We start from the raw sequence: 15,950 nt of genomic DNA on the forward strand, positions 1-15,950 counted from the left end.
TGGATGAATTATTAATACATTTGTAAAACGTAAGTTTTTACAATCCAGAAATAATGGAGGACTGGAACAAAATTTTAATTGGCCCTGCAGAAATAATCAGAGGTGAGATATTTATGACATTTTAATCAATTTCTAATTATAATATTTTTTATTTGACCAGACATATTCATTGCGATATACTTTGTTTTTATTTAAAAGCTAATTATTACAGAGTCTGTTAAATTACAATGTATTACGTATCTGATATTAGAAGCATTATATATTATTTTGTTTTAACAAAAGATATCATAAAATTGTAGAAGACAATGTAAAATCAAATGTTTAAAATTTGAAAACTCAACTCTACCGTGGCTTGCTTTATGTCTTGATAATAATTTAAAGTATATAGATTTTGAATTTGTGTGTGATTTATATATATATATATATATATATATATATATATATATATATTTATATATATATATGTGTGTGTGTGTGTGTGCGCACGCGCGTGTATGTTTGCATGTATTGTTTTCAGGTCGCTTGTATTTTGTCACTGTGTCATCACCGGATAAAGCCAAATGTACGGCAAATACTCACTACTTTAGTATTGAGAATGAGCTGTTGTATGAAAACTTTTATGCAGATTTTGGACCCTTGAATCTTGCCATGGTCTACCGTTACTGTTTAAAAGTTGATAAAAAGTTGAAGGCTGTTTCTTTAAGTAAAAAAAGAATTGTCCATTATACAACAATGAATCCTGAGAAACGAGTGAATGCAGCATTTCTTATTGCTTGTTATGCGGTAAATCTTTAATTTGATAGAAACACACTAATTAAATTCAGTGTTAATGTATTTTATTTTATCCAAACATTATATTTGCTCAAATTTTATTGTATATTCTATACCTGTATCAAAGTTTTATAAACATTTAATATTTATTATATTATCATTTTGTAGTTTTCCGAATGCACCCGATAAGAATTTTTTTTTTGTTTTGTTTTGTAATGCTATTTATAATATAATACATTCCACAGATTTCAAATGAGAGCAAACAATCTGTTCATAGATTACAATAAAATAACAATAAAAATATATAATTGTTTTGTTACTTTTATAGATAATATATTTAAAATGGACTGCTGAAGAAGCTTACAAGTGTCTAACATCCAGTCCAAACTGTCCAAATTTTCAATTGTTTCGCGATGCTTCCATGGGCGAACCCCGTTATTATATTTCATTGGAAAATTGTATCAACGCAATATACAAATGCCATCAGTTAGGTTTTTTTAATTTTCATGACTTTAACCTTAAGGAGTATGAACATTTGGAGCGTGTTGAAAATGGAGATTTAAATTGGATACTTCCTGGCAAATTTATTGCCTTCTGTGGACCTCATTCGAGTAATCAAATTGAAAATGGTATGTTTTAACATTATGTATCAAGGATTGTTTAACTTATTGGAGCATACTTTATTTTAACAATGGGATAGTTTAAACAGCGAATGACTATCCATTTAGATTTTTCAATTGTTTGTTTACTGTTGGAAGTGTTAATTCATACATTTAGCTCTTATAAACGATATCGCATTTTAATTTGACTTTTTTTTTTCATTTTCATTTTTTGTTTCTAATATATTGGTATATATACATTGTACTGTATATTATTCATAAATATATCCAGAACATGCTGATATTTAATATTGTTGTACATCGGGTGAAATAAATTTGCCTAAATCATTAATTATTATCATAATATATATACATATATATATATATATATATATATATATACAGATTTGCTAGGTTTATTGAATTGTTTATTTTTTCATACAGGTAATATAAATGTTTTTCTCAAATTATTTTTAGTTCAACTTTATTATTATTTTTCTATTATTCTTCTGTTATTTCTAACAATATTATTATAATATTGATAATTATATTTAATAATGATTTTATATAATATATTTATATATAACTGTTAGGTTATTATTGAAAGTATTAAAAAAAATTTTTTATTATTTATAAATATCATCAAATTTGTTGTTAATTAAGTATGTGAATTAACTAAATACATACTGGTTCATTAAAAATTATTTTATGATTATATGCTTTTTCGAATACCTTGTAAAATTAAATGCAATTACCGAATAAAAATTTATGTATTAGTTACAAATCTGCTAAAACAAACTGATAAATAAAATAAAAACTTTATTATTACTTATGTATAATTTATGCTATTAACTAAGAATTTCATAATTATTAATGTTGATTTATCTCATTATTTTCAGGTTACATGCTACATGCTCCAGAATCATATTTTAAATATTTTCGATATTACAATGTAACTACCATTGTAAGGCTTAACAAAAAACGTTACGATGCCGCAACTTTTTTGGAAGCAGGCTTTGATCACAAAGATTTATTTTTTATTGACGGATCCTCACCGACTCTCTCAATTGTGAGGCAGTTTTTGAAAATTTCTGAAAAAACTAATGGAGCTGTTGCTGTTCATTGTAAAGCTGGACTTGGAAGAACGGGCACTTTAATTGCTTGTTATATAATGAAACATTATCATTTATCAGCCCTGGAATCTATTGCGTGGATTAGAATTTGCAGACCTGGATCTGTCATTGGACATCAACAAGAATGGTTACAAGAGTAAGTTATTTACAATTATTTTTTGTTTATCATTAATGCATATACATTAATGCATAACGTATTTATATATTTATAATTACTTTGCAAGTAGTGGATTTATGATAAATGTTTGTATAATTTAGTAAATAGAAATGAAAATACATATAATTTTTTTAATATTGGCAGTTTATGATTAAAATGTAATGCAAAAATTTTCCATTAAAGTAGTCAATATTTTAAATAAAAAATTTCTATATCAATCAATAAATTAAGTTTTACTTTAATTTTAATAATAATAAAATGTTTAAATATTAATAAAAATGAAGTGAAATTGATTAATTCATATTTATCTTAAAGATATAATTAGGAATTTTCGTTATTTTATAAGTTTTTTTTATAATTATTTAAAATATTTTTTTTTAATACTGAAATATTTATATTATTGTCATATTAAATATAATACTTAATTAATTGCGTTTGTGTGGACTTAAGATTGTAATCAGTAACTTGTAATCGTTAAATGGTAAACGAAATTTAGTAACGGATTTGTTGTTAATTATTATTCACCATCAATCCAAGATTATTCTAATTAATTCAAATTGAGGCACTAGAAAGCATAAGAAATAATTTACTTCGAGTTTTGTTGCGAATCCCAATATTGTTTTTTATTATGGATTTTGTCATTGCAACTAAAGTACTTGATCATTCGAGTACAAATTGCAATCAAAAAGCTTAACTTCGATGATTAATTAGATAATTGTGTCATTCTACTACTAAAAGATATTCGTTCGCGTACGTACGACTGCTAAATTTTTAAAATTGAAAAATGTTAATCTTCTAAGTTTCTACGAGCAACACAATACAATAATTTGAAAATACATCGGCAAATCGATATTAAATAGTTAATTTGAGATTAATTGTTGGAATTATAATTGCTTCAATTGACTTTAAGAAGCTGTAATGAATTATAAAGAATTAATTCTGTAGACACTGTAAATTTAAAAATAAACATTGTTTTCTTAATACAGCAAAGAAGATTATTTACACTCCTTATTAAAAGAGCCTTTGCGTTCTGAGAATGGAAATCCCGTTCACGAATATGGAATTTATTCGAAAGCTGCAAATGTGTTTGATATGCCCCCAATTGGGTTACTGGATACACGTCTTTTACAGGATAATGTATCAGGTATCATGCACAGAGTTGATGGAATTAAATTGGAAGATAATATTCCTCAAACTCCAAAAGCATCAGTAGGATTATCAGTTTTAACTCAGGGTGACAAGTTAAATCAAATTAAAACAAGAAGAACCTTATCTCCGAATTCTAATATTGGTGAAAATTCAACATCCTCGTTAGCTGTAGTTCAGTGAGTACTTATCATATCCTTAAGTTATGAATATTATGAGAGTGATTTTATAAGTCATTGATTTATCACAACATAGGATCTTAATAATATAAAGTTACTGCTGGTTAAATATTTGTTAATTAGTATATATACATAAACATTTCTATTCACTAATTCGCAGATGAAATTTATAGTGTAAGTTGTTCATGATATTATTTCGATTTCTAATGTTAAGAAATTCATAATTTGAGAATCATTTTGCCACATGTTACTAATCAAGAATTGATATTAAAAAATGCAAGAATTAATTTAAGTGGTCAAGTTGTTTACATTATGTACTTAGTTGGGAATAATATGATGGTTGTAGACAACTGGATGTTGTAATTAACAGAATTCTTATTAAAATTATCCATATATCTTGTATGCACGTAGTTAAGAAAATTAATTAAATTGCTCGCGTATAATCTACAATAATTATCAAATTAATTATAATTAAAAAATATTCTTTTATAATTATAAATTGTAGTCAAATTCAATCTGTACATTATTATAATGTATAATTAAATTTCAATTTTGTCTAGTCCATATTTGGGGCCTTTACTACAAAGCAGAGGTCAAAAAGGTTTTAACTCCATAATTGCAATCAAGGAAAAAGACGGTACTAAGCGTGTCGTAACTCGATCAGCCTCAACGGCAATCTTTAAAAGGTTTGATAATATTACGCATTTAAATATAATGCCAATTGTTAGTAGTAATAACAGCCATGAGTCATTTTTCGACAATTCTATTCCATTAATAAAATCTGTACTTTACTTGTATCCACAGAATCAAGTTCTTTAAAATGTTAACCAAACAGAGTAAATAATGCCTTGGCAATTGGCAAAAACAATTAATTGCTAAAACGTGACACGATTAGATAATCGTTATGATTTTATTTGCAATGGGATAAATGTCCATCCATGGTTAGATAACAAAAAAAAAAAAAAAAAAATAGATTGCTGTCTTTACTAATTTTTACAATCTCTTCATTTCCTTTTATGACTATAACTATCGTTTTTTGTATTTATTTTGTCAACTGTGGTATTACAGTTGTCTCAACTATTACTACTGCAATTGTTCTAGATGAGGCGTGTACAGCTTATAACTTCTAATGATCAAAGACTTATACACACTTTTCTGTTCTTCCATTTCTTTCCGCCATCTGTCCCTTTGTAGAAACGGTAACGAGACAACGTCCTACAGGTGTCATATTCCCAAACCAGCTCCGACTCGCAACATCCATAACAACAATAATACAAGCACCGCCACCATCACTACTATCAACAATGACAGCACGAAAACCACCCCGAATCCAATAATAACTACTACTAAGTCATCGGTTGTAGCAAGGGCGACCTGCTCGCCGAATCTACTGGGAAGCAATCGCTCGCTTCGCAATAAGCAATCGCAAGTTGCTGGGGCTAATACTGTAGTCCGACACTGGTCTCTCAGGCAGTAAGTCTTCTTTCCAATTACACAACTGAGAATAGTCATCGTCTCTTTTCACCCATTACTTTATCACGCCAATCGATGTTTCTGACAAATTACAAAATATGTTTATTTATACCTTATCTGTCATAACTGAATAAGGTAAGCTCTATTTTTCAATGCTTGATAACTTTGTTACAAGATTTGTTCATTGTTGTTTTGTCTCGGTGTATTTCACTATAAAATGGGCCTAGAATTAGGTACTTGTTATAATTAACTTACTTGTAATAATTAACTTAAAGGTAGTGTTAATACATAGAGAGAATATTCTCATTACGCTTGCATTGTAAAAAAGCATTCATTAGAAATTCTCGAATTTGTGTCATTTTTTTCGACTTGGCTAGAAATTTAGTTTCGCATAAGAATTTAGCATGAAATTTGAATTTTTAATGGATATGAAATTCAAGTGGTCAAACAATCAAATAATAATATATTACATCGAATCTTTTAGAATTGAAAGTTCGTCACTATTATTAAATTAATGAAATATAATTAATTATTGTTTTGTGAGATTTATCTTGAGTAAATACATGAGGATTTTAAGAAAATGTTATCTATTTTTATTATTAAGTTTGACTTTCAAATTAACTGATATTTAATTTTTTCAATAATATCTAATTATTAATTCTTATTTAATAATTGACGATTATTGTTGAAAGTACTGAATTGAATATTGTAGAATTACTCAAAAATATACTTGTGACTTAATGTTTATCGCTTCTCAGTTAAATAGCACACAAGTGCCTGCTTAATACTAATATAATGTAATGTGATTGACTGTAGTGATAGATCATACGTAGAATAATTCATATGCTATTTTTTTACATGTGCAATATTCTGGGGGGGGGGGATTCGAGACGAGAGATTTTAAGTATTTGCATTTTTATTCGTCAAAAAAAAAATTATTTAATCAATCGACGATTTATTCAGTTTTTTATACTCTTTCGATAGCCAAATATAGTGACATAAGAAATGTATAAATCATCCATTATAATAATAATCATACTTGTTATCTTATTTATAGTATTCTCATGAATGATTAATGTTGTAGTAATTCATAGAATTTTATAGAGGTTTATTTAATTGTATATTTTTTTGTTTTAGATGTATTTTCGAAGTAACTTACAAGATCAATTTTTTTTCTATAAACTTTCAAATCTTTCATCAATTTGACCAAAAATAAATGCGAATGAATCAATTTTTGTTTATTCGTACATACATTTCTGCTAGTTTGCTACTTCATATAACAATAAACAGATTTGTATTTTTAACGTATTATTCTATAAAATTATAAATTACTTGTCAATACATTCTGATTCAATGCTTTTTTTTATTATTTTTTTTTACAAATATACTTATTATCATATTTAGCATTTTTTGAGAAACGTATGGCGGGTTTCATTTTTTATAGTTTATTACTAGCACCATATTTTAAAATCTAACTGATTTAAAAATACATTTAAATGATGAAATTAAAATATTTTCTTTACAATTAAGTAGTATTATTATATGATGATGACAAGTGCTTAATTTCAATAATTTAAAATTGTAGCAATTATGATATATGGCAATTGAACAAGTTTCTTTTATTAAAGCTGATATTTTTTTCTTGTATATGTTAAGTGAATGCATAATTTATAATGTAACTTGCTGCTGAACTGTTTTCCTTAATCGGATCAACATATAGCTCATATGCATGTATAATGACAAACTAGTGGCCTTATTTTATATAATACGTAACCGCTACAATTATATTCAACGACTTATAATTAATCTTAGTATTGTTTTTAAATGGGCATCTTATTTCAATTCAAAAGTTAAGTATTGTGCTTACAAACAAGCCCTGGACACTTAACTACGATACTTACGTAACACAATAGCAATAATTTCAGTTACAACTAATCAAATTTCCAGCCACGCGGGAATACGTATGTATAAGTATTACGTGTTTTTGGAAATGCTTATAAATACAAAGACATCGATAATAGTTGTATACTTTTTTATTTCAAGATAAATAAGATTTCTAAAAAAAGTAATCAGCTGTATTGTATTGTGGTACCGTCATCGCCAAGATTTGAAAATGAAAATTAAAAAAATAACGTTTACCAAGTGACAGAGCATCGGTCTCGTTAAATCTCGAATCAGTAGAATTCTTTGTTTCTTGATTTATACATCTTGTTTTATGAAGCTTCCTTTATATTAAAATTTTATTTGTCTATAATTGATAATATTTCGCAAAACAACTCCACCCATACAATCAAACAAAATACAACCGCTTACATGAGATCCTCGCTTACCGACTAACACTTTACCTACACAATCATATGAATGTGCAACTTTTGTCTCGATTTCTATCATTGGCACGTCGTACCCAGCGTAACGAGCCTTAATCAATCCTCTCTTATATGTATTGCGTGCCTTGTAATTGTAATTGAGGGCGCGACGAACGAAAGATTCAATGCAAAATCTAACGGATAAAAGAGTATGAACACTTATAGAAATAACCCAACGCACTCCGACCTGTCAAAGGCAAACGTCAAGTCCGTGGCAAAGTACTCGGGGGACGTAACCTTCCTGGATGGCGCGAGGGCTGACGATGGAAGCCCTGCGCACGCAGCCCCCAAGGCGACGAGGAGCAGCAGCTTGAGGTCGGGCGGAGCTGCGGAGGCGGCCGCCTCCTCGGCGACCTCGCAGTTCCCCAGCGGGCCGAGTCTCATACTGCGCTCGGCCGACCGACTCGCCCGGACCCACAACATCAGGATGTAAGTTGCCAACGATTTGCACTGGACATAACGACAGCGCCTTTTACCGTCCGCCTATTGCTGCGCATATCCTTTTAATCCCGGCAACCTGGCCCATCGCTGTTTGCCCATTATGTTTTCGCCGAGGCTGTATGCATTATCATCATCATCATCATAATCATCATCATCATCATCATCATCATTAGTACGACTACTATAACTGTACTACTACTGGCATTGTCCTATTATTGTCATTGCATCATGATCATTCATCTTCTTCTTCATCCTCTTTTTATTCTTCTTCTTCTTATTATTATTATTATTATTATTGTTATTGTTATTATAATTATTATGATTGCCAACTCAGTGGCCCGAAACCTCGCTGGCGAGTCTCGTTGACGGACACTCGTTTATCGAGGTCGAGCGTAATTTGTATATCGCGATGTCTGCGACTGGAATTGTCTTGGATTCCCAGTGAGTGTAATGCGCAATAAGTAGGACACGTTATGCCGAGAATATTTTATTTTCATTAATTTTTTAATGTATAGTGATACGTTTTTATTATAATTTTATATATCACAAGAGCCTTATGTATTTAGTCAAAACACAACGCCTAAAGTCTAATCATTGTAATGCAGTCTTTATTACGCCGATTTAGAGCATTTCGGAAGACGATTTTTTGTATTAACTTTCCGTATTTGTAATTTTGAAACAGAGTCGAACTTATAGTAATTATAAGTTAAAAGTATTTATTTATTTTTTTTATTTTTTTAGTTTTTATTGTTTCCCGGCATTGCAACTTTCGAAGTAAATGTTTTTGAGCATCGGTTTTATGATCAAAAAGCTGTAGTTCTAAATACAAGCCATAAAGCTACGGAAACGGAAAACTAAATTCAAGTTTAAACGAATCTCAATATTTTCAAAAGTTTCTAAGGATATTGTAATATAACACGGATGAAGTATAGTACAAAATCGGTGTTTTGCCTTATAAAAGTAACTAATACTGCATTGTTAGGGCATTATATTATATATTAAGAGCAAACTTTTTTAAAATTTTATTTATTGCTTTTCTAGATTATCGCAATATGGTCACTGTGAAAAGTATATTAGCAAAGCTTATATTAATATTTTAATGTATTCGACAATCAAAATTTAACAGAATATTTAGGATATTTTCTGTTCGCGTTTTATTTCATATTGTTTATTCGTTTAACGTACTAAGCCAAACAAAGGATATTATATTACTTTTTCCGTATTTAGCTTTTACCTATTAAATATTCAAATATATACTTTATATATATATATATATTTTAATCCAAATATTTAGTTTGTTTTATTTGCATTTATTATTGACTAAATGCCAATTAATGCACTGTGTGATATATGTTTCAACAGTAATCAATCGAATCTCGATTAAATTGTTTCTCTTAATTAATACAAATTTTATCGTAATTCGTTTGTTAACGTAAATTCTAAAACATGTTTGTTACGATCTAAAATTTTGACTGGAACCTTAATAATCTCGTGTATGTATTGGGAATAGAGCTTTTGCTTATTCCGACCATGTTTTCTTGGTTGACGCACGATTGGCTAATTCAAAATGCGCCGTAACAAATAATGTTCACGAAATTTATGTGGAGAAAATAAGAAATTTTAATGTTGATCGCGATAAAAATTAATCGATTATACAATATCGACGTTTATTACAGTTAACATTTCTTGAAGATATAATGCGGTATGGTAAGGATAAATCTTGTGGTATTAATATCATGAATTAAATGAGACAATTATTTTATAAAAACCAATTGGAGTTACGTTATTTTTATTAAGTATTATCACAATAATTATTAAGGGATTACACTACAATAACAATACAAATATAAAATTTACATTCAACAATAATAATTTATGTCAATCTTTTCGTTCTTATAATAATTAATATATTAATTATGTAGCATGTGCATATATATACTTATTATGTGCTTTTCAGTCTTGTAGTTTATTGTTAAGCTGAAATTAAGAATAATTCTCCATCTGCATGAAAATATCTATCACATTTTAATTTATTTACAATATTAGTTTTTCTTTGGTAAATATTGAAAAAGGCTCACATTTTGAAATTATTAATTTTTCAATGGATATCTCTTAAATGTTATAAAAATACTGTTAAAATGTTTAGTTAAGTGAACAAAAGATTTTTAAAAATTGTTTAGGAAGCCATTTGAAGAGAATGATATTTGATAAAGATTTAAATCAAAATCGCAAGAATTAAAAATATCCATTTCAATGCTGAAAAAGAAATTTTACAATTTAAAAAAAATCTAATTTACTAATTTTCGATTTTAATCATTTACTACCGATGATGTAGATCATTAACTAATTTATATAAATTGTTTTTATGAAGGTTTTTTTAAACAATCTTGTAGTAAAAACTGTTTATGTTTATCGGTTGTACTCGGTCATTGTACTGCCATTATATTAGACATGTTTTTTACAAAGGTGTTTAACTAAAAATAAGCTGTTTATAATAAACTCAAACATTGGAGTAAATACGTGATTAATGTCAAATTTGACTTTCTAATTTTATTGAAACATATCTTACTATAATATTATCAAAATAATTAACTTTTACTTAATTCTTAAACATTTTACCGTAATGTAATCCCTTAAACGCGCAAAATCTTTACAGATAATTTATGTCGCTCGGCATCATAAATTCGACATTTTATTTTATACGTTTTACTATAATTTCTATTAAATTAGCGGTAGTTTATGCATCGACTTAAAAATCGCGCTTCATTGATCCTAGGTGTGTGGTTTTCTTACTCTTCTTTCAATGAGTGAAACTCGAACCTCTTCTTATTAAACTGCAACGGTTATGAAAATTAACGTAGAGTGACTCGCACTAGAAAACACCCAACATACATACATGCATACATATATTTATATATATGTAGGCGCACACGCACATCCGTAGATAAAGACTTTAAATGTTATTCATTTTTATGGAAAATCGACGAATGACCTTTCCGCGCGACTTTCAGGTTTTCTCCTATCTCCGTAACCAAATGTGCACGTGATAATGAAAACGCGCGTTTAAGTCATCTGGCATAAATAAAATTTATTAATATTTACGATCATTAATTCATAGTTTATTATTTATCAATTAAAACAAACATTCTAGTTTTCAAATTTTAATGCAAAGTGTAATATGATAGATAAGATCGGTTAAAAAATAGTTTAAAAATTAAAATAGAATGCTTGCGCAAGTGTTTTAGAAAATTTAAATCAAAGTTGCCTACAAACAAGATTCAAAAACTATAAATAACCATAAGTATTTATTATCGTATTTTTTAAAAGTTAAAGTAACTTCTAAAACAATTTATATCAGTATTGGACAATATAGTAAAACTTATATAATAACAATAGAAATTTATTTTTGCTTCCATTATGTTGTTAGTAATTGGGATAAAGTGCTAATGTTTTTTTTTGTTTTTTATTTTGTTTTATATTATCCAACGCCGACTAAAAATAAGCTAAGCGAAATGCATGATATCTCATTTAAAATGTACATCTATAAATGCGCGCGCGCGCGTGTGTGTGTGTGTGTGTAGGCGCACACACGCGCGCACTCTATACTCATTGTATGCATCTTAACTGATGGATATATATATATATATATATATATATATATATATATATATATATATATATATATTACACGTATAGTATAATATTTCGAATATTAGTTATTTTTTACGTTTACGACACGTCAAAGATACGTACGATGTAATATTAAAAGCTAGAGGCTACATAATCTTGTACAGCCATTAAAAGCAGTAAAGTTTATAAGCAAATTTCACGTAAACTGCATAAAAGTAAATAATAATGATAGTTAAGCTCGTATGCACATTGATGCCATAATTGATTATAACAAGCCCAAATTCAACATTACATTATATACTTAATACGCAATAATACTTATTGATAATACTTAATACGCAAATATTAAATATTCGAGTATTAAAATAAGATTGCTATTTTTCGTAACTAAAAGTTTGTCATGGATCTAATTTATCTTCGACTCGTCAGAAACGTATGCATGCACGGATTAATACTTTGTTTTACCTTGCCGCGTCCAACGAGCGACCGAAGCTAAGTGGCAGCGAAAAGGAGAGCAAAATCCTTACGCATTCGTAGCCGAGCGGCTACGGCAAATTAGCAATGCAAAATTCAAATCCAAACTCGGACGAACGAAACTAATGTAGAAAAAGCAAAAAGCAAAAAGCAAAAAGGCTAAAGAGAAATACCGACCCTTTGTTTGTTCTTTTCTCTAACTTTTGCAGTGCGCGCACGCCAAAAAGTTACAAAAAAGCAATTATCAGATGACTAACCGATATTCTCAGTGGCACCGCGGGGGACAGCCAGAGCGCCTCCGTGTCAGTGCCCCGCGTCTCTCAGCAGCGGCGCAAGTCTCGCCGCGTGAACCCCATCATCAAGTAGAGTAATACGCACCCACGCACCACCCGATGACGGCGACGGCGGTTAAGCGCTCGCCAGGGCGGTGAGAGGCCGCACCCCAACGCCCCGGCATCCCGACGTCCTCCTCATTCATATGCACTTGTTATGGACACTAATGCGATTAACGCACGCACGCACGCCAGCTCTCGCGAGGATGGATGATTACGAGCTATCTCCTATCATCTCCGTATGTGTATGTGTATGTGTGTGTGTGTGTGTGAGGGCGCGGGCGCGGGCGCGGGCGCGCGTGTTCGTGCGCGAGTATGTTTGTTTGTTTACGCGCGCGCGCGCGCGTGAGTGCGTTTATGCGTGCGAAGATGGGAGAAGCTCGTCCTTCGACGGTCGATTCCCAAATTTGTTTTAGGGAAAGCGAGTGAATTCATTGGGCGTGTTGAGAGTGCCTGTCATAAAGATTTCGTCGCCTTTTGGTGCACACGGTAGGTCAATTGCATGTATGTATTTATGTATACACGAGAACTTCGTCATTCCTACGCATTTAATTGGATTATGTATGAAATTTTTATGACATGAGCATCTTTTGTTGAAGTACAGCTAAAGAAATCTGACTTATTAGTTGCGCGTGATATTCGTTGTCAAGCCGTTTAAAGTGTTTATTAAGAATTAAGCTGACCATTGTTAATTTTGAGGCTTAACTAAATAAGTTTGCTTTGAAGAATCGAATTTTCGTATTTAGTATGAATGAGTTCGATTTAATAATCTTCTTGTACACATTAAATAGCATTAATCAATTTCCACTATAGATGGTGAATTTACGGCGAAGATAAAATGTCGGCCAATCTTGATTTTAGAGTGAAAATCTTTTTATAATATGGCCTTTAATCACACCAATAATTATCTTTAATTATTCTGTTAAATCATTATCAAATCTTTAAAAACTGTTAATCATATAACCGAAAGAGTATCATAAAAAGAATTTTTTTATAATATATTTTTAAAAATTACTAAATAACATATTTTTTATTTTTGTTAAATATGTATTTACTATAAATATAATACGTAAGATTACGTTCATTTTATTTAAAAAAAATATCACTTATTTTCTAGATTTTTATTTTTTATAAAAATAATTATCATTTATATAGACATATATATATATATATATATATATATAGGTGTGGTCTGTGTGCGCCCGCGTGCACGTGGATTGAAATGTATATAAAGCTTCGAAGACAGGAATTTCATTTGTAAAAAAAAAAATATAGAATGTGACATATATATTTTCAATAAACTATAATATATAGTTATTGTGTTAAATTCAATATAATTCAATAAAATTTATATTCGAAACTAGTACAACACTGTAATATTACTTATCATCATTTTAGAATTGTTTTTTTATTTTGCTATTGTTATTTCGGAAGGCAATTTTTTAATATTTTAAAATTATATATATATTTTTTTATTTTACGAAGTATATAATGTAGAGTTTTTTCGAGATGTTTTACATTCATAACCGATTTTTCATAATTTTTTGAAAATATAAAATTATTATATGTTCGATTATTTGCAAAAGAAATTTAGAAATTCGTGCCTTCAAAGCAAATTTTTAGAGAAAATCTGAAATATATCGTTATTTATTCAAATATCGTACGTAATAACGTGAGCAGAATATAATAATAAATGGTACTAACGGTGATAGAGGACATTCTTTATATTAATACAGTTGCGTGTTAACACTACTTCTATGTTGTACAGGTTGTGTAGTGCTTTATAAATGAATATAAATGACTTAAACAGGCGTTGTTTTAGTGGGCAAAGGGATTTTTAAAATGCGGCCATTATGAAAGTATAGGATAATGTAGCTTTTTATATATTAGAAAAATATTATGCACAATTATGTGAAATCGATTATCTTTGACATTTAAATTCGTTAAAAATTATCGTATTAATACGTAAGACAACAAAGTAGGCTGTTAAAGTGATATTTAGTTGCAAAAAATTAAATGATCTATTTTAAGAATTTCTTTGATTAATTTGTTACTTTACAAGGAACATAATTTAATTTTACACTACAATTAGGGTTTGTGTTTTAACCAGTATTACCATTTATATTTTAAAGAATAAAATAAACGATATTTATATATAATTAATACATATTCATATACCTGTATTTATATTTTTATTTCAAATGAAAGATTTACATACATAATATTGAAATGATAGAGTAGTTCGTCTTGTTTTTGGTAATGAAAGGTATTACATTGCAACATCAACAACATATCAGTTAATCTATTCATATCAACTTTTGATAATTCTTGATAAAAAGAATAACAAAGAGTATTTAGGGAACAATCGTTATTTAATTATATTATTGAATTATTTTTACCAAATATACAAGTGGTATAAAAGAAGCGGCATTCTTGTCATTAATTGTTGTTCAGTTGTGAAAATGTTTGAAAGCTGCATAAGCACGGTAAAACAAATATGTTCGGCATACTTGATTGAGAACGCAAAGTAAACAATTCAGGGATTTCGTGCAAGCAATTTTAATTATATGTGTTATGTTTAAGACCGACTTAGACTGATGGTAATGAAATATTGGCCCTAATCGAAAGCGATAGATGTGGAATAACTTAAGAGATCGGAAAAATTGTCCAATTAATTAATGGTGTCAAGGCGATTACATAAATTTATTTCGATAGCTTTTAATTAATACAAATATTTCGTTACTTTGAGTCTCCACCGATTATTAAGAACATGGTGTATCGTGAAAATTAATATTGCCTTCACGAACTTGCTGAATCACTAACGGTATTTACACTATGCATAATAAATATCTTGAAATTACTGCTGTTTTACTAATAAGGATGCATAATATGTTGAAAGTACAACTTAGTATGTACAACTTTTAATGCTCAGTGACGTTTTAGTAATACGACCAAATAATGCACTCTAGAATTTTAGAGTTTAATCAAATTTCTGATATCAAATAACATAAAACTAGATTGCATTACATATACCTTTGAAGTGGATAATGTTAAGGTTTTGCGATGTGATGTCATTATTAGCATTAAAGACGGAACGAACTATTATATCAACCCCGTAATAACAAATTTATATACATTATTGTGCATAATTAATTAATAAGCTAAATAGAGATATATTTATTAGAAATTTACGCGTTTTGTGTGATCTTTAACATAATCATAGATTTATGAAACTACAAATTATATTAG

At 28.9% G+C, this 15,950-nt stretch overlaps 1 protein-coding gene across 1 annotated transcript; it reads left to right on the forward strand.

Moving 5' to 3' along the window:
- cdc14 (cell division cycle protein 14) lies at window positions 1-12,945 on the forward strand. Its single transcript, XM_011499429.1, is given in 9 exon segments — window positions 1-102; window positions 518-783; window positions 1,100-1,400; window positions 2,270-2,639; window positions 3,647-3,985; window positions 4,546-4,671; window positions 5,180-5,458; window positions 7,990-8,260; window positions 12,661-12,945. Coding segments are annotated over 9 exon segments (2,076 nt in total). The 5' UTR covers window positions 1-53; the 3' UTR covers window positions 12,736-12,945.
- Window positions 12,946-15,950: the final 3,005 nt, after the last annotated feature.

The sequence above is a fragment of the Ceratosolen solmsi genome, unplaced genomic scaffold, assembly GCF_000503995.2.
Source record: "Ceratosolen solmsi marchali unplaced genomic scaffold, CerSol_1.0 scaffold35, whole genome shotgun sequence".
Taxonomy (NCBI): Eukaryota; Metazoa; Arthropoda; class Insecta; order Hymenoptera; family Agaonidae; genus Ceratosolen; species Ceratosolen solmsi.